The following is a 20,356-nucleotide window of genomic DNA, read 5'->3' as shown; positions in this document are numbered from 1 at the left end:
TCTATCTATCTCATCCATCTATCTATCTCATCCATCTATCTATCTCATTCATCTATCTCATCCATCTATCTCATCCATCTATCTCATCCATCTATCTATCTATCTCATCCATGTATCTCATCCATGTATCTCATCCATTTATCTCATCCATCTATCTATCTCATCCATCTATCTATCTCATCCATATATCTATCTCATCCATATATCTATCTCATCCATCTATCTATCTCATCCATCTATCTATCTCATCCATCTATCTCATCCATCTATCTATCTCATCCATCTATCTATCTCATCCATCTATCTATCTCATCCATCTATCTATCTCATCCATCTATCTATCTCATCCATCTATCTATCTCATCCATCCATCTATCTCATCCATCTATCTATCTCATCCATCTATCTATCTCATCCATCTATCTCATCCATCCATCTATCTCATCCATCCATCTATCTATCTCATCCATCCATCTATCTATCTCATCCATCCATCTATCTATCTCATCCATCCATCTCATCCATCTATCTATCTCATCCATCCATCTATCTCATCCATCTATCTCATCCATCTATCTCATCCATCTATCTATCTCACCCATCTATCTATCTATCTATCTCATCCATCCATCTATCTCATCCATCCATCTATCTATCTCATCCATCTATCTATCTCATCCATATATCTATCTCATCCATATATCTATCTATCTCATCCATCCATCTATCTCATCCATCCATCTATCTCATCCATCTATCTATCTCATCCATCTATCTATCTCATCCATCTATCTCATCCATCCATCTATCTCATCCATCCATCTATCTCATCCATCCATCTATCTATCTCATCCATCCATCTATCTATCTCATCCATCCATCTATCTATCTCATCCATCCATCTATCTCATCCATCTATCTATCTCATCCATCCATCTATCTCATCCATCCATCTATCTCATCCATCTATCTCATCCATCTATCTCATCCATCTATCTCATCCATCTATCTCATCCATCTATCTATCTATCTCATCCATCTATCTATCTATCTCATCCATCCATCCATCTCATCCATCCATCTATCTATCTCATCCATCTATCTCATCCATATATCTATCTCATCCATATATCTATCTATCTCATCCATCCATCTATCTATCTCATCCATCCATCTATCTATCTCATCCATCCATCTATCTATCTCATCCATCCATCCATCTATCTCATCCATCCATCTATCTCATCCATCTATCTATCCCATCCATCTATCTATCTATTTATCTATCTGACTACATATCTGGGTCTCTAGTTATCTGTGTGTTTTTCTAGTTCTCTGCCTACTACTACTCCATGTACCTCTCATACACCTTGCTTGCTGAACATATTTCTTAACCTTCGCTCTCTTCCTAGCTGTTTATGACTGTACCCGAATTTCCATCTGTTTCTGTATGTCAGTGTTTGTGTTCACGCAATATCCAGTCATCTCCTCATAATAAAAATGTGAACATCTGTCTGCTATTGTTTCCTTTCAGTCCTATCCATGTGTTTAAGTACCCTACTGTGAGAGGCTGATTAACACAATGCACACAATATTTTGCATAGAAATACAGTAAATAGCACAGAATACACAGTGGACCCCACGGGGGGACCAAACCATATAGTAAGAAAGTGGTATAAGAACCACGACTTGGATCAAGACAGTGTCAAGAGGACATAGAGGTGCTGGGGACCCAAGGTGAGTTGATTGGGACCCCAAGGAGAGCGTGTGCAGTGTGAGAACACTACCGCGTTCTCCGTACAAATCAACGTGTAAGTCGCAGTTGGATTTTTAAAGATTAAGGACCCTTCCCAGTGGATCCTGAAGAAACCCAGTGGAAGACAGAAGGTTGGAGAGCAACCCCACCTGTGGATATCCTGGTACCCACGTTACCCACACCAGGGAAGCCGGGTGCATAGGTGTGAAGTAGTGTCGGAAACCTCTGTCGTACTCAACGGAGGACTTCAGGAAAGTGCTTCTGCTGCATTAGGAGAAAGTGTTGGGTGGAATCCAAAGATGGATTCAGGATGAGAAGTACCTGCAGGCAGAGGGGGCAGAGTCTATGTCACTCAGGAGTGACCAGGAGATCTGGAAGATGAATGCCCACCGATGTTGGGTGTTGCATGAGAGTTGAAGGTGACATTGACTCTGCAGCTGTGAGGACCAGGGGATGCTGAGGAAGACCAGGAGCCGTGGACGAGCTGTCCCACGTCGGATGTCGAGTGCTGAAGGGTCGGTGTCCGTCAGAAGTACCAACAAGCCTTGGCAAATGCAAACAATGTGGATGACAAAGAAGGTTCAATGTCGGGACAAGCAAGGTCCAGGGGACTAACCGCAAGCAGGGAAGTCAGGGCATGCCCCATGCAATCAGGGGAGCCCAAAAGAAACAAAAGGTGACCCTCAACAGGACCCAAAGGCCAGAGGCACTGGAGTCGCAAGAGGACCTCGAGCAGCTCACCAAAAGATGCAGACCACGGTGTAAGCAATGCGGTGTGGACGAAGATTCAGGTCACTAAGATCCCTGAGGTTGGGGCTACTTGGAGCTGAAGATCTTGGTGGAAGGAAGCCAACAAGCCTTTGCAACAGCAAGTCGACGCGGTGTAAAGGTGTTCGGTTCCTGTGGCTCCCTCGAGGGATACTGACCTCAAACTTGGTGACAGGACAGGGCAGGCTTCGAGAGCTGTGGAGAACCACCACCTGTGTTGTTGAACCTTTCGGAGTCCGCAGGAGCTCAGGATCAGCAGACCAGTCAGCTTGGTTGGGTGACTCCTTCACTTCAAGGGAGATTCCTTCAAGTGTCTTGGATGCCCACAGGCCTCGGAAGGTTCCTGTATGGTGCACAGACGATGCAGTAGACTGAAAGGGGGACAAAGTCAAGCCCAAGCGAAGTCCAGAGTGCCCAGACGGTAGAAGTTGAAGTGGTATCTGAATTGAATTGTGTCCCACAATGAATCTAGGGACCCACCCACAGGTAAGCCCTTACTACCCTTAGGAAAGGGTTGGGACGATTCAGACGATCCTCCCAGGGGAGGGTTTGGACAGTGGGGAGGTTACTCCCATGTCCTTTGTCCAGTTTCACACCAGAGCGGGGGCCAACTGCTCCCAGAGCTGGTTTGAACTGGACTATGCATGGGGACTCCAAATGTGCCCCTCATGCAGACCGAGCGGCGCTGGCAAGCGCACCCCCTTGCCCCAATACATTAAATCCTGTCTGGGAGGTGGCTACATCTCCCTGTGAGAGGATACCTGTTCGTCCTTCCCCTGCTCGAGCCTGGCTCAGCAGCAGGAGGGCAGAATCGTGCCTGGTTGGCAGCAGCCATGTTGTGCTGTCTGGGTCTAGAAGACTGGCACCAGGAGCAGGGAGAGCCAGAGGGCTCTTCTAGTGCTTGGAAACATACCTCATACGCCGTTTACGGTGTGGGGGTATGATTCCAATATGTTTGCCCCTCTATATGGTATATGGCTGCTTCACTTACAAATTCGGAGAACGGACTCCGTAGGCTGTAGGGGTGTCCTGCTCATGCAGGGGCACCCTCATACTTAGAACCAAGCCCCCTGCCCTCAGGACTGATACGGCCTGCTATAGGGATGACTTATAGATTTTAAGTGCAGGTACCCTAGATATAGGAAACCTAGATCTTTCGTAAGTGGTGCAAGCACCAGCTTACACAGGCTGCAATGGCAGGCCTGTAGTTACAGTTTGAATGGTCTCGCATGGGTGGCATAATACATGCTTCAGCCCATTGGGGACCTCTGGGGTACCTATGCCCTGGGTACCTTATTATCATATACTACGGACTGACGGACTGATAAGCGTACCCCAGGATCTAATTTGGGATGTACCTAAGTACTCAACATAACAATTTACGGGAGAAAGCAGAGAGACTGGATTCCTGATTAGCAGGATCCCAGCTAGACAGCAGTTTTCTTCACAAAAGGGACAAGAAAATCCTGCAAATCAACCCAGACATGATAAGAGCACATATTGTTATAGCGGTCAGTGTGCAGGGACAACAACACCAAAAACATATATCAACGTTGCTTTTTCAGTATAACCTGCAAGACGGGCACCTATCTATCAGAAACGTACCTGCTGCATCCTCAGAGCCTCCAGCTCACGCTCGAGCCGGGTGCGCAGGCGCCGCTCCAGCTGCTCTCGTTTTTCGCCAGCTGCCTGGAGCTGCGTCAGTGCCTGCTGCAACTTCTCCACCTTCTCTACATAAACCTGCTTCTTCTGCAACTGGAGGAAAGGACCACAGAATGTCAGGATTTACACATTCGTAAAAAGCATCACAGAAGCAGAAACATTAATGCCTTCATAATCTCTGCATGAAAAAACCCTGAAAACACTGAACTGAATTGAAATGTATCTATTTTTAAATGTGATGAGAATACTTAACTCACTCAATGTGTTCAATTTTTTTAACAAAGAAGTCATAGTCTGTGAACAAGAACAAACAAAACATTTTGCATTCATAATATTTTATTATGACAATAGAAAGAAACATATACTCGGGTAAAGTATAATGTTAAAAATAGTAATATACGTTACAAGCAGTGCTTAATTTGGGCCAGTGGTTTCCGGTGTTGGCACCTGCACTTAATTGTCGACATTGGCACTTATGACAGCTGCCACGTGGTGGCGCTGTTTGTATAATTTAGAGATGAGCAGAACAGCATTGTTTATTAATTCAGTATGCATTAAAAACAACTAATACCTGCCGCCCAAGCTATTTTTATAGCGTTGGGAGCCTGAATTAGGCTGAATTGTCACACTTGTAGCTGGTTGGCAACACTGTAAGTAGCAATGGGTGGTGCAAGCTGCAGAGGCCTCCTGACCAGAGCCCCAGCACGTATTTTTTATTTTACAAATTAGGCACTGGTTCCAAGGAAAGTTATGCTGTCCCACAATTTCCACAGTCTGGGTGGGACGGGAATATTGTTGACAAGCATTCCATAGCTACTGGGTTTCATCTTATTAACTTGTAAGAATGACTATTTTCAACCAAATACACTTAAGCAAAACCATAAAAGGCCACTGTTCAACAAGAAGGGCAAATGCGCAATGCCAAAAGAAAGCAATGTCAAGCTGATTCAAGTGATGAGGAACCCATCAGTCTACGCCAAGGACACTTTTCCATTTCAATCTCTGTAGGATGTTCTGGCTGATAACTTGGCGAACAAAATGATCAACCAACACATACCTGCCAATGTAACAAGAAAAAAGAAACCTCCATCTCAAGGACACTCTTCCTCTATACAAGTACTTCCAACATCCCAACATTTCATCCAGACAACTTCAGCAACTAGTAAACAGTAGCTCACAATTCAGGATAAACATTCACTATATTTAAGATAATTCTAACACTACAGCAAGAACCTCCCAATGCCTTCCACCGAAGAGTGTTGAGAACGGTGTGACAACAGAGTTAAAAATTCTTAACCATGAATATAGGTTTGGTGACTTGAGATATGGGCCATTGATGGCATGAGATATGGGCCATATTGGCAAAACTACACATAAATTCACACATCATTGGTGGGGGAGCAGAAATTCTGTGCGAATCGCAATTAGGTAATTGCTATTTGGATGTATGAAACTCCAAGAGTTTCATTTAGCGTTTCCTAATGGTTAGCAGATTGATTTTAATATTAATGAGGCAGGTCGCAATTTGGGACCCATTAGGAATCGCTAAAATCACAGGGATGGTGGCCTGTTGGGGCCTCACCATGTTTGTGATTGCTTCTAAATAAAGCACTCATATTTTTAAAAATGCAACCCATTTTCTTAAAGGAAAACAGGTTGCGTTTAAAAATGAAAAGTGTTCTTTTAATTTTTCAAGAGCAGGCAGAGGTCCATGGTCTGCTCTTAATTTTTCTTTTCTTTTTTTTACAAATATTCACAAAAGGGGAAGGGGTCCCCTGTACCATTTGCACATGGGTTACCACCTACTTGAAGTAGGTGGCAAAACGCAAATGTTTTGTGACCACATTTCGGGCACAAGACATTCCTACATACTTCTGCAATTCAGAATTAGAAAGGAACACCCTAAACAAGCCCCTTCCCAATACCGAATCGGTATCTAGTCACAATTCCAAATTGTGATTTAGTAACAGGTTACCGAATCGTAAATTGAAATTCATACATACCAAAATGCATTTTACCGGTCGCAAATTGTCCGATTCTGTTAACCGGGCCGTTTGTGACTGGTAAAATGCTTGATACATGTGGCCCTAGATTTTAACTGACCCTTCAACAAGTCACGTGACCAGGTAAGACCACAGGAGGTTGAGGTTGGTACGACAATGCAAGGAAGCTGGCACTGCTGCTGCACCACAGCTGTGGCCACATGCAGGATTACATTTCTTGGGCCGGCAGGAAATTAATGAGCATAAAGAAAGCACAAAGACGACGTTGTTCTACAATTTACAATGCCTCCTATATATAACAGAAACACCATTCCTCTGCTCACCTCCTCTTCCAGCCTGGCCACTTTACTCTGGGCGATGCCCAGCGCCTGGTCGAGGTTCTCCATATGCCGTCGCTGGTCCTCACTTGCGGCACGCAGGGTGGTCACCTCGGCTTCCAGCTTCCCCCTCTCTTTCAAGTGCTCTTTGTCTGGAAATGAGAGAAAAACAAGACCAGCTCTATCAGAACGACTAAAAGGATCTGGGAGTCAAGCCAACTTACCTCTGGCACTCATGAAAAAGCTTGAGAAAAGCAACAGCTGTCCGCTTTATTACAGGACCTCTGTGTTCACAGTCCTGGCCTATGTGGATTTTAGTAACAACAGTTACACTGAAACAATGATCATCTTGGCACTGTTTTCGCGCCTGAAAAGGGCTCCTTTATGGGAAGACTATGTTCCTTAAGTGATATTCCTTTTATGCTCAAAATTGACGCAATTAAGAGCACCTCTGAGCAGCGTAGGCCGCCAACTGGGACAGAGATGCGCACTGCCTTTACAAGGATGAACTTTAATATACTATAAAAGAACTAAAACCAGCCCAAACTGGACTCAAGAAGCCATCACAAACACACAAAACCAACTGTAAGGGAGTTCAAGAATCATTAATACCATGGTTCTCATGGGAGAAATATGTAGCCCAAATTCCACCTTGTGGCATGAAAGTCTTCACAGAAGGCCCTACTTTAAAGCTTCAGAAATGCTGGAGAATGCATTTAAATAGAACTAGCTTCATGAAAATAAATTTGCTAAAAAAGAATTGTCCACATGGTCCCGCTATACATCCACTAAGTGGATTCCCCAGATCACCTCCATGTTACTAAAGAAAGTTTGTGAAGAAAGAAGTACATGTTGAATTTCAAAACTTCCAAAGACAATCCAAGACTTGATGGGTCTGGCTACAGCCCACTGCATCAGAGGAGAACAGTGTTTGGTACACTGGCTTCCTAATTAAAGTATACTTCATACCCAAGTTGAATTTTCTACTCCAGTCAAAGGCAGGATTAATTGTGCAAATAAGGATGGAGATACAGGAATGGATTGCTACATAAAAAACTATTTACGCCTTGGAGATTTAAGCAAACATGTTAGTTTTAAATGCTCAAGTGCACAAGATTTACGCATGAAGATTTTTCCACAATGTGTACTTTTTATGCATTTGAGTGCTTAAGGAAATCCATGATTTTCACAAATATTTTTGGGACCTTTTATATCCCATGAAAATCAGATAATTTATGCAAACATAGGAGTAATTCTATAGAAACAAATGAATACATTTCGAACCACTACTCACTTTGTAAACGAGTAAGTGCCATCTCCAGAGATAAAGAAGACCTAATTTGTGTTACCTACGGCCGGGCACTGGACGCCCTGCCCTGTCGGACTCCATCACACGATGGATCTCCATGCCTCTGTCGATAGCAGGTCGCATATCATTAATAAAGATGGTCATTTTACCAAAACTATTATATCTTTTTCTCAATATTCCCTATACACTAGGCTGTCACTTCGTTAACACTCTAAAGACACAACTCATTCCCTTGGCATTTGGAGGAAAACAAGCTAGATTATGATGGGACTTGGTCATGTAGCCTTTCTCGAGGGCAGGGTTTGAAGCCCTGGACCTGGGACTATATTTCCTATGTGGCCAGGCACACTTCACGGCATACTGGTTTTGTCCCATCCTCCCCCCTTTATGCCTCATCAGGCCATAGAGCAGGGATACATGGCACCACCCCCCACAACTGCATTTGTGGGAGCGTGCTCTCATGAAACAAATGCAGATTCCTCTACGGTTGCCTGCACCTTTGTTGCTTGGCATGGATTAGCCAAATGTTTAAATAAACCTCTGCTCTACTTCCCACTCCTGCTGATACCCTATCACCCTCTGCTCCCAATGACACACGAGGTGGCCTGCCAACAGATGCTTCAAAAGACTGGCGTGACTACGTGGGGAGACATGTACGTAGGGGGAACCTTGCAGGGTCGAGAGGCTTTCTTTGGGGATGAAATGCCTTCCCCAATGGAATAGACTAAGGCACAACATTAGGGCATTCACCACTGATTATCTCCTGAACCACCCATAGTGACCCCTTTACATGCATTACTACAAATTTCTAACCCCAAACAAGTAGTCTCAATGCTGTATCGTATCACTCAATCAGAGCAGGCTGAATTACAGGAAGGGTCGTGACTAGGTTGGGATGCCGAGCTGAGAATAACCCTTAGCGATAAAAAATGGTTCTACTGCGGTCATCAAATTTGGCGAATATCGACCAGCAGCCGACTACGTATTAAACATTATAAGTTCTTACACCATATCTACTACACCCCAGCCAGACTATTCAGGTAACGCTTATGAGCAAATGACAGGTGTGACAGATGCAGGGTGGAGGGAGCTGACTTCCTCCACCTGGGGTGGCCGTGCGAACACAGATGACGGGTGCCCAATTGATTTTCACCCCACTCATTGCTTTACTAGGCTATACTGAGGACATGGACGTATCAGTCAGAAGATTTATTTCACTTGGGTTGCTGATGGCCAAACAGACTGGGACATGTAGATGGGGACGAGGGAGGGCACCTAAGTTTAAGGACTGGCTGCAGGACTTAATATATTGCCAAGAGCAAATGACCATATATTCGGAACAGTTACCATCGACCTCCTGGCCCGAGAGATGTATGGGATCCCTTGAGGTCATAGTTGTTACGCAACCCCCTTGATGTGGCTAAGCTGCCCCTTCGGGACTCCCTTGATGCTGGGTGGCTGAGACTGTGCCGTGTGGGTCCAGTCCGGTCTGTGGCTTCATGCGTAATTACTGAAATGGCACTCAGTGGGGGCTCCTCTTCTTCTCCCTTCGTCAGCCTCCCTAGGCTAACTGAACTTTGCAGGGTACTGGCCACACAAAAGGTATCGCCGCTCTCCCTTCCCTAAGTAACGGTGGATATACTCGCTATGATGTGGGAGGGCTGTAGACAGGCTTTAGCAGAAACGTCATGAGACGATATGTGAGAATGCACACAATGTTGTCTGCTGTGTCTGTTGAGTTTGTATTTGTACTAACGCTGATTTAAAAACACCAATAAAGAAATTTACAACAACAAAAAAAAGTAAGTGCCAGGGCCCAAAGTTTTGTGCGAAGTCCACAGCCAGCACTTACCAAGGTCATCCAAGCTTTCTCAATTCGTCTCTGTTTTTCTTCCTTTCTCTTCCTCTTTTTCCCTCTCATGTTTTTCTCTTGCTTGCTCTGGATCAAAGTTGGGTGAGGAAAAATTGGTGCTGGTAAATAAATGCTGGTGGATCCAACCTGAATTCACCTGCTCAAATTAAGTTCTATTTCAAACCTGTGGCTTTTGGAATCAGGTCCATAAAGAAGGCAAGGACCTTGTTTACCTGGAAAAAAGGGACTCATTTTTAGGTCCGAGTTCTGAAACTGCAGTTGTTAAACAGACCTTTTGCTAACAATACCCATAGAGTCAATCAATCAATCAATAAGCATTTGTAGAGCGCAGCACTGTCACCTCTAGGGGTATCTGAGTGCTAGGGGTGCGAGTTCTCCATTTAAAAGCCAGGTCTTCAGTTTCTTTCTGACGTCCGCCAGGGAGGATGCTGTTCGAAGGTGGAGGGGCAGGTCGGTCCAGTGGGCTTTGGGTCTGCCTCTTTCAACCTCTGTCTTTCTTCTACCAGCCACTTTTTGCCATTGGCTTCACACTCTGTCAAACACGTCGTGGCTTAGCCCGGTGGAGAATTTCTTTCTCAATTAATGCTATTGACTGGTTGGATGTATGCTTATGCATGCTTTTACGCCATTCAAGTGCTTGCACTGCACAACAGACCACTTTACAACTATAACCCTCTCTGTCTACTGCTACTGGCTCCCTCCTGTGCATCGTACTCTAAATATACTAATGCTGCATGCGTTAGCACATTTAACCCAGACCTACTGGCTTTGCCATTGATTGTTAAAACAAGTAGTCATGGCTCCTACCGACTTTAGCTTCTCATTAAACATTTTATTTCAAAATAACTACAAACGAAGAGCTCACTTAGCACATGAGCTCACCCAGCTCAGAAGATCGAATTCAGAAGTATTCCCATCAAAATAACATGGCTGAGCTCAAGTAGTGTGTTCCACCATTAGATTACTTCCATCGCTCAACTATTTCTGCCCAGTAACGTCAGTGAAATGTTTATCAAAGATGATCAAGTAGCACTCTGTATAGCCTATAAGGCTTCCCAAAATGCTGGTACTGCCTTCCTCAGACAAAAGCTCACCTGGTATCTTCGCAGCAGAACTCTTCGATCCTCCATTGCAAAGCTCCTGACAGGGCCCAGATTCAAAAAAGCTAACTGGGGAGGCCGAAGTTTCATCTTGAGCGCTGTCAAGCCTGGAATAATTTACTTCTTTCCATTCTTCCTCCTCTAGTCTCCTGGGTATTAGAAAGGCCTTAAAGACATGGCTTTTTTCCATTAGGTTTACTGGGTTCTGGTACTAGGAGCCAGCGCCAGGATGCCTTCGGATAGCTGTGCGCTTTACAAAATAATAACATCAACATTAATCCTTATCTAGGAAAAGTGGTATTGTGATCAAGGTTAACAAGTCAGGAAGATAGGATGGAAGCATTTCACACGCTTGAATCTTCTTATGTTGAAGGAATAGAGCCAGTCTACAGAATTGGGCCCAAATGAGCACCACCTGGTAAGACGCGTTAAAGGTCAGTTGGAGCAGCAGGAGGATGAGAATGGGTATGTGTGTAGCATCACAAAAGCAAAGCACATCATCTCCGTACTGGCCACAAAATGGTCAAAAAGCTGCATCTGTGTTGACCAGAAGGTTGTGTTGAACTGGTCTTTCAATGTACTTGGCCACGAAGGGTTAATAGACATTAGGTGGAATGTTAAGGATAGGTGGCTAGGAGGAGCCCAACAAGAGGGCATATGTTGTGAATCTTGTGTAAGTAACTCCAATGTTTCAGTACAAATAGTGTTCTATGAAGCATGCCGGGATCCAGGGTTTTCTGTCTACTGGCACTATTTGTCAAAGTCCTGTCTCACAAGGGCAGCTTTCAAATAGTAAACTACACAAAGGTCCTGATTAAGAGTCTGGCGGAATGGGATTCCCATGTGGAATTCTGCTCCACCCGATCACAAGTGAGCCAGTGTACTGGCATCTGGATTTTCCAGTTGCGACAACACCACACCCGGAATTCCAGTTTGTAAAATTGCTGTGGGGAAAGAAGCTGATTTACAGCCCGACCCATTCCCCGACCCCTCTGCGACCGTCAGCAGTGGCACAGGCAGGGAGGAGCCTGTACTGCTCCGCCCTGCCTGGCAACGCCGTCCCTAACTCACCCTTATTAACTCCCTCAACTGACCACAAACCCTGCACCAGCCTCTAAGCTCACACTTGAGCATTGATCCCTCTGAGACAGGGAATACTGTGCAGAATTCTGCCTGCTAAGAACAGGTCCATGCAGTTATTCCCCATTCCATGAAAATTAATTTGCAATTGCAAGATTTCCATGAGGAAATTCCGCACGGTATTAATAATGCCAGTCGCCTGTAATTTCCTTGTGGCATTCAAATTACTTGTAATTAGGCCCACTGAGCGAGCAGTCCCTTGGCATCACTGCACCCAGTGAACTGTATAGTAAAGTCGTACCAATCAGTAGTAAAGATGTAGGTCGTGGAAGTGGAGGTACCATTATCTTGAATGGATATATATGTAGAATGGAGGTCCAATTCCTCAAATGGGATACACATAAAATGTTGATCCTATATATGCCTCGAATGGAGATACATGTAGAATGGTGTTCCTATACCTCAAATGCATATATACATAGTATAACAGTCCAATACCTCAAATGGATAAATACATAGAATGACAGTCCAATTCCGCAAATGGAGAGATACATAGACCACATGTCCTATTCATCCATTCTTGCATGGTTTATTAGTTCTGTCAGTGCCACTCTGCTTTTCAAAAAAACACATACCAACTTACTAAGGACTTAACCTAAGGCAGTGAATAGTCAAATTTCCAGAGAAACTGAGATAACCTAAGAAAAGAGAAATAAAATCACTGGAGAATCACCTTTTTTTTTTTTTATAGAGGTACTCTTCCACTTACAGAAATTCCAAAATTAAACTAGAATTTCACAGTGTTCTTCGAACATCCAACGGTCTGTGTTTGCAGTGAGGTAGTATGTCTGTATCTGAGTGACATATTCGAGTACCAAAATATCGGAACAAATCATACGCCCATACACTGGGAAGAATTGCAGTAACCTCAGCCAGAGAGAAGAGGCACGATTTAACCATAGTCTAGATACTATTGCAAATGTGTTCACATCTCCCAAAAATATTCAAACTATCTCAGCTGGGTTTTAAATATGATGCAGAATAGAACTCTATAAAGCAAAATTACATGGTTTCTTCACCCATATGTTATGGCCCTATCAAAGAAACTTTCCCGACTGGCCACTGAGTGGTCCCATTGCTGCAGACAATACTGGAACAGGAGGTAGTCGTGTCAAGTGCCTCATTGCCCCCTTTGGCTAGGACATTTTTCACATTGATCCTTGGTGTGGACGTATTATACAATAGATAGAGCCAACCTATCAGGTCAAGTCCAAAATGCATTGATTTCAGCACCTCAAAGAGGGAGCATCGCCCCCAAGGAATTAAACATCTTCTCTGCATCCGCATTCCTATATTTCAGTTCTCTGCTAACTGGGACAGTGTCCATAAGCTAATGTTCATGTTGTTCTTGGTTAACTAATCTAGCTGGGTTGCCATGTAGCAGTAAACAGATGATCCTTTGTATGCTGCTGGCTATTATCTTGCTGCGCACATTGACATTCAGGTTCCACGGGGACACAAGGGCCACAGTGATTCACATTTTGGGAGGGGGACCTGCCTGGATCCAGAGCCATAGCTAGTCCCTAGTTCCTCGCTTGGTTTTACACTCTTTAAGATTTCTGAAGACTCTTAATAAACGGACTGTGGAAAAGGGGAAACAGAGAGTGGAGACAGATGGGCCACGTCAGGCAACAGAGAACCTACAGCTAGGTGGACTTCACCGAGTTCTTTGAGCTAAAACCAGGCCCTCCCCTCTCCTGCTCTTCCTACGACATAAGTGGTGTATCTGATTGAGGTAGCAATCCTCTTATAGCTACTCATGTATGATTTTATAAATTACATCAAAATTATTTCGCTCTTAAGCACCATTATACAGATCAGTCGTTGTGAAACTGCACTATGCCCATTCGGCTGCCATGCAGTTGAACATTAATACATTTTTTCAATCAATATACTATACTAGTGGCTTGGTGGCTGCATGCGTTAGTGAGTCCTGAAGGCATCTGGTTCAAGGTCATGCTCTTCAATCAGGGATGAGAATGATGCTGACATGAAGTAGCACTTAGCACGTTCCTTTGCAGCTCCATTATTTTATTCGATTGTCCAATCAGAGGCTTTCTACCGTTCGGACCTTGAGGTAGGCTGTCAAATTCCCAATGACAAACTAGGTAGGTTTTACCCTGTATCTAATGACTTTGTTCAGAGTAAATTACTCTGTGGCATTACTGAAGCCCAAAGACATTATGGGGTCACAAATGCATAGCGTCGTCAGAGTTCGTTGAAATATTCAACAGCATTTCCCGTCCTCTCCTTAACATCTATGACAACGACAGCCACCCAGTCCCCACCAGAAGCAATGGACAGCCACTCGCTGCTACCGAATTGTCAAAGGAATCCTAAAATTAATTGTAATGGTAGTGAAAGTTGTCAACCACTGTGTTTCGGTATGAACATTTATATGTGTGTGTAGTTATGACAACAGTTAACTCAAATGATACTTCGCAGCCAATTGTAGCTCAGATCAATTTAACATTGCAATTTCAGCAACCTCCATTCCACATTCCACAAAGAGCTGATCACTGCATTGATGTTTGCGTCTTGAAACTCACATGTAGCTAGTTTATGTTGTGCACAAAACTTACTCGCGACATTGTGGTAGGCAAGCTGTTCCTGAAACGGTCCACAAGTAGATGCGAACCTATATGTAATTGCAGTTAGTCTTCATGTTTAATAGAGGATCGGGAATGGAAGGTGGATAAACAAACACTTCCACTTATTACTGTGTATAAAAGTGTATAATATTTGTACTAGCTCCGAGGGGGCGCGCTGGGCCTGATGCACTGACACCGTACATCTGTGTCAGGAACTATGGCTGGCTCCGGCTCAGCGGTGAGCTCAGGCAGATGTAAAGTGTTAGATCCCAAGGGTACCTCAGGTATATTTCTCCTCTTATGCACCAAGGATAGCCCGGGGATACCCCGGTGCTAGGTCCCATGGTTACTTCAGGGATAGTTCTCATCTTATGACCCAAGGAGAGCCCGGGGGAACCCCATTGTTGGGTACCATGCGTACCTCAGGGATATCTCTCATCTTATGACCCAAGGACAGCCCGGATAAACCCCGGTGTTTGGTCCCAGGGTACCACAGGGATATTTCTCAGCTTATGCCCCAAGGATAGCCCAGGGGAATCCCGCAGTTAGGCCAGTCCAGCACCTTAGGGTCAGCTCAAGTAGAGTAGACTACTGTGGATGTTGCCACCCAATGGAATGGTCCCACCCCTGGTATTGATGGTTTAACTAGGAATGATAGATGATCAGGGGTCTGCTGACACTCTTGGAGCGCGGAAGGCCTCTCAACGACATTTCCTCACTATACTGCATGAGATCTATCTCATGACAAAAATAGTGCATGTACTACAGAGGCCTAACTGCTACATTGCAAAGTCAGTGTAGCTTACGTAGATGTGGAGTTAAGGATAGTAAATACATACTTATCTTTACAATGTAGTGGTTGGCGCTGCAATGGGAGCACTATTTTTGTGGGACAACAATAACGACCTGAATATAGAGTCACACATTGACCCCAGAGGTGCAACAATTTCGTTCTTCAATGTCCTACTCCAGAAAGTAATGGCAGATGGAGTGAAGTGTGAAACACACACAGTGAACACAGCGGCGTCACTAGGGTTGGTGTCACTCAGTGCGGTAACTCATGGTGTCACCCCAGGACAGGGTGCCGCGCTCCCAAGGACAAGGGGGGGGTGCATCTGTGGGGCGGGGAGGGGGCATCCGTCAGATCAGCCGTCACTCTGTACCGTGTCTGCGGGGTGCCTCGTGTCCCACCGTGAATTCGTGGCACAGACCTTACACCTTCCCTCCTTGTCACACCTGTGCCCTTACCCGGGGACCCCATTTACTGTACTAGTGGTGCCGCCTTTTTATCTCTCTCCAGTCTTTACCAGTATTTTCTTAGCCCCCCACGGACCCCCATGGCGACCGGTTACTCCGCATGCTCCTCGTTCCATTTGTATCCAATCTGTCCCTGCCTGGGCTCCGGGCGCGGGGCTCCCCCATGCAGGCTGGTCCACGGGCGGGGCGGGGGTCCCATTATTTAGCATTTTGGTGTCAAGGTGTCACCCCATGTGATGGTGTCACCCGGTGCGGTCTGCACCCCCCGCACCCTCCTAGTGACGCCACTCAGTGAACAACATCATCTGAAAAGTGAAGCCTTTACGTTCAATAATACGCAACAGAATGGAGCTCACGAACGAGTAAAAGAACACGGTGGACACCATATAACTACGGGCCTTAATACAAGGAGAGAAGTGGCAAAGATATGCTCTAGGAGGGATGCGGACAACTGCTGGTCTCTCACAGTGTATTAACAGCCCATTAAAAAAGCATTAAACAGTGCTCAACTCTGAAATCTACTGTGAGCGGAAAGTCATGAGATCCTGGCAAGGCCAATTCAGCCATCCATCCTTATGAGGTTGGTAAATCAACCGCCATGAAACTGGTTTGTAACAATACCAGGTATTTACATCACTCAGAAACAATACGAAAGTAGTATGAAAAACAAGTAATTATAAGTCGCTCTTTTGTCTGATATACCATAGGGATTCTGTTTCACAAGTAGTAAAAAAAGAAATAGCACACTGCATCTCAATTTATACACCTACGTTACTCTGCAGAGTCGAATTAACTTTTACAAAATTACTTCATCTACCGCACAATTTATACGATAACCGAGTTACATTTTTAAAAGCAAGAGCACAAGAATGTAGTACTCACTCTGAGACGCATACTGCTCCTGGGCCCCCTCTTCGTGCCCCTCGTATTCCCGCCTGGCAAGCTGCCTGCTGGCAGTCTCAAGGCGCTCTAGAAAGAAACAGGAAACATTTTCAAAATATAAGTACTGTGTAAAAGAGAAGCGGGCCAACAGCAACACAGCACGAGATCAAATATATCCCAACAAAGAGGTATAAATAGATTGGGTGAAAATGACTGGTCTATGAAGAAACGAGGCTGTGCTGGTCCACAGATTCCCAAACAGACAAGCCCGCCTTTCTCCTTTTCCATCAGTAGTAGGTGGTTGGTCAGTCCAGCAACCCACTTACAAACATTGAAATGTAGTAGTTACATTTCTACATGGGTATGATGAATAATTGTTTTAACACAGCCCATACCAGAACTATAAATGAATATACACAAATTAATCCTGTCTCCAAAGAAAATGAAGATACTGCTCTAGTTGGAATAAGGTGTAGGGAGTTTCTTGTGCCTCTGTAAATCTGCCAGGCGTAAACAGCCATCAATGACACATTGTTCAGGTTCATGAATTGCTGTTTTCCTCGAGTCTTTTTACACTCGTCGCCATTATAATACAATGATATAGTTAACATCAGGATATTGCCAGATAAAAAAAGTTCACTGCTTCTGATTTTAGGTACTCGACTTACAGAACAGTTGGCGAAAACGACTCTAAAGTTATGGTTGAGATGCACTAAACAACCGACCACAACTCAGCTTCCTGTTCTACATCTCGTCAACTTCAAGCTTGCCTTTGACCATGTACAGAACCCCGCTGCCTTCTGGCTAGGTTTGCGCTTGAGAAATACCCTATGCATACATAAATACATTCAAAGCAAACAGTGTATTTTTAAGGCTATAAAACTGTGGCTCAGTCTGAGAAACGTGCATTAAAGATTCCAAGAAAAGTGCTCGACTATCTTCAAATTAGTTGCCAGGTTTGGTGCAGATTGTTTAAATGAGGCAAAAAGTATAGAGAGGAGCACAGCTTGGATTTGCTATGCGCAGTCCCACAGGCACAAAGCTCAACAGAAAAAACTGCAGGACATATGGGAATCAAACCTGGCAAGAAAGGAGATCAGAGTTCAAAATGAGTTCCTTTAGAGAGCTGGTGAAAATCTGAACAATATGTGTTGAACTAAGGGGAAAAGACTATATTGACAATTCAGTTATTGAAAGAGTCCCCAGTAGCAACATTTGAATAAAAAAGAAATCGGATTGCCTAAGACACAAAAAAGCAGGTTCTAGAACATCTAAATACTGAACGGTTGAGAGGCTCTCTAATCTGATTGGCCCAGGTGGACTTAACATTTTTGCTCCACCTGTTATTAAGTGTGATAAATGGCTTGGATGGTTCTTGATATATTGATCTGGTGCTTTGATTACGTTGAGAAACGAAAACTTTTGCGGCCAAAAAGTCAAAAGAGTGATTCATGGTTTGAGAACCAGCAGCCATGTTAGCCAAGCTTGCAGATTCGTTTTTTTTTTTTTTTTTTTTAGAAAACATTTCAATTTGCCTGTACACATTTAACGTGAAATATCAAATGAATGGTATAAACAGGCTTGCGAGTCACTGAAATATAGGCCCATAGAGTACGCAAAACAACTGATCTTTCGAACCTCTCTCAGAGACTGAGGGACCGAAGATCCTTAAAACCAAGTGCCCCTGACTCTCAAAAAAGGTGCTGCCCTCTATTTCTTTCCTGGCGAGCCCAGGAATCGGGGAGGGGGAGGGAGCCAATGTGGGAACCAGTGAGGAGCAATTGTTCAGGCTTCTCTTCAGCTTTTCGCTGAGCTGTGATGCATCAGTGTGGTCCATTCTGCCAGCTGGGGCAGCTCTCATCCATCCTGTCCACTCATGGATGCGCAGACGCTAGTGGTCCAGCGTTCCATGAAGTGGGAGGCTAAGGATTGCCTGAGGAAAGCTGTTCATCTTGCAGTGTGATGGCCAGTTTAAAGGAAAACAAAGTACAAGCAACTCTGCAGGGACTGCCTCTCCCGGATCCCATTACAGTCTCTGCGTCCCTGTAAAAGAAGACAGAAAATATTCTGCAAGGGGCGCCCACCCCCACTGGGTGGGAACAGGACAACAATCAGGGGGGGGGGGGGGGCCTGTGCGACCTTGCAGAAAAAAGCAAGTAGTGGAGAAGTCTTTTTATGGAGTGTTGGGGTTTAAAAAAAACAAATGGGAAAAACTGTGGTGTGGGTGCGCCTCCACTGCAAAATACGTCATTTGGGGGACTATTCTCCCCCCTCCACTGCGTGCACAAAAACACATAATGGATGCACTGCCATAGGCCAGGACGAGATGTCCCTGTGGGGTCAGTACATGGCTTCTGACTCCACAAGAATGTCTAGTAATTGCCTTTGTTGCAGTTCTACATGTCCCTGTGTAATCAGCAGCAACATATGAAGTACCACAGGACAGTGCTTCATTTGTAAAAAAAACACTTAAGTGCCAGGGCTTTCGTCAGTAGGCTGCTGCAGCTTGCACCACACGTTGCTTCTGCCACTGCTGCCAATTATAGTAAAAACACAACTACTAACCAACTATTCCAGGCTCCAGAAGCTATAAGAATGACTTGGGCCGCAGGTAATTGTAATTTTTAATGTATATTGAATTATTAATTAACTTGTTGTGCTTTCTAAATTAGACAGCGTCATCTTGTGGCAGAGTGTTACAAGTGCTGGTGTTTACAAATACGTGACGGTGCCGAACACCGGAAACCACTGGCTCAAATTAAGCACTGCCACAGAAAAGCTTAAATACCCTGCAAAGTAAGAAGGCTTGTGCTAATTCCATAGGATGATCCAGTAGAGGCTGGTGGTTCTGCATCAATTATTCATTTTTAAATGTTTGATAAACTGCTCTACGAGGCATACTTGCCTTAAGAGATATCAATTACTTTTACCGGACACTGTAAATTTTGGGGGGAAAAACCATCACCAAACCCATACCAACTTGCCAGGTAGTTTGGAGAGGCTTAATATCCAGGCATGTGGCAACTTTACCTCTGAGGTCGCGGTTGAAATCGTGCAGCCTCCTAATTTCTCCTTCTAGCTTGTTCCTCATAGCTTTGTCCAGAGCTTCTCTCTTGGTTGTGGACTTGACCAGGCTTTCGTAAGCTTCAGAGATCCTCTGAATTTCCATTTCAAACTAAAAGACATGCAACGTTGTTAAGATAGAAATTAATAACAATCTAAAATTATGCTGAAGAGTTACCAGCAATTTCCGTCCCCCCCCCACTTCATCCCCTCCCCATTCTTATCAAAAACTTGTCAATATTTTCCAGTTCATCAAACAAAGAGTGCAGGCAACAATCTCCCAACATTCATTAATTCATTCATTCGTCTTTATTCGACTATCTGAAGATAGCCATAAAAGAACAGTCATTATAAAAATAGAACCAATACAATCCTATTATAAAAACATTGCAACTTATACATATGTATTGACCATAACGTCCATACTTATACATCATTGAGGTAATTCATAATTCTTACACATAAAATGATCACTTATAAAACTAATCGTGTTTAAAACCATATCAAATTAATACTCCTACTTTTCCTCTTATTAATTGCTTTCATAATAAACAAGGCCACACTATAACAAGTCAGGGGGTCACCTAATCTTACCAAGAATGTCAAAGCCTCATTATATGACCTGATGTCATAAG

General features: G+C 44.2%; 1 protein-coding gene across 2 annotated transcripts in view; it reads right to left on the bottom strand.

The window, feature by feature from the left end:
- AMOTL1 (angiomotin like 1) overlaps window positions 1–20,356 on the bottom strand; it is a 324,585-nt gene that overhangs the window by 42,724 nt on the left and 261,505 nt on the right. For both annotated transcript variants that reach the window (XM_085621409.1, XM_085621410.1), the window contains 4 exons: window positions 19,689–19,833; window positions 16,659–16,745; window positions 6,513–6,658; window positions 4,130–4,279 (listed from right to left, as the gene is read on the bottom strand). In XM_085621409.1, the coding sequence (XP_085477535.1) occupies window positions 4,130–4,279; window positions 6,513–6,658; window positions 16,659–16,745; window positions 19,689–19,833 (528 nt within the window). The remainder of the gene's footprint in view (window positions 1–4,129; window positions 4,280–6,512; window positions 6,659–16,658; window positions 16,746–19,688; window positions 19,834–20,356) is intronic.

Source organism: Triturus cristatus, chromosome 8 (genome assembly GCF_964204655.1).
Source record: "Triturus cristatus chromosome 8, aTriCri1.1, whole genome shotgun sequence".
In the NCBI taxonomy this organism is placed as follows: domain Eukaryota; kingdom Metazoa; phylum Chordata; class Amphibia; order Caudata; family Salamandridae; genus Triturus; species Triturus cristatus.
The sequence above is the reverse complement of the archived record's forward strand: the minus strand, read 5'-3'. Positions and strand labels throughout refer to the sequence as shown.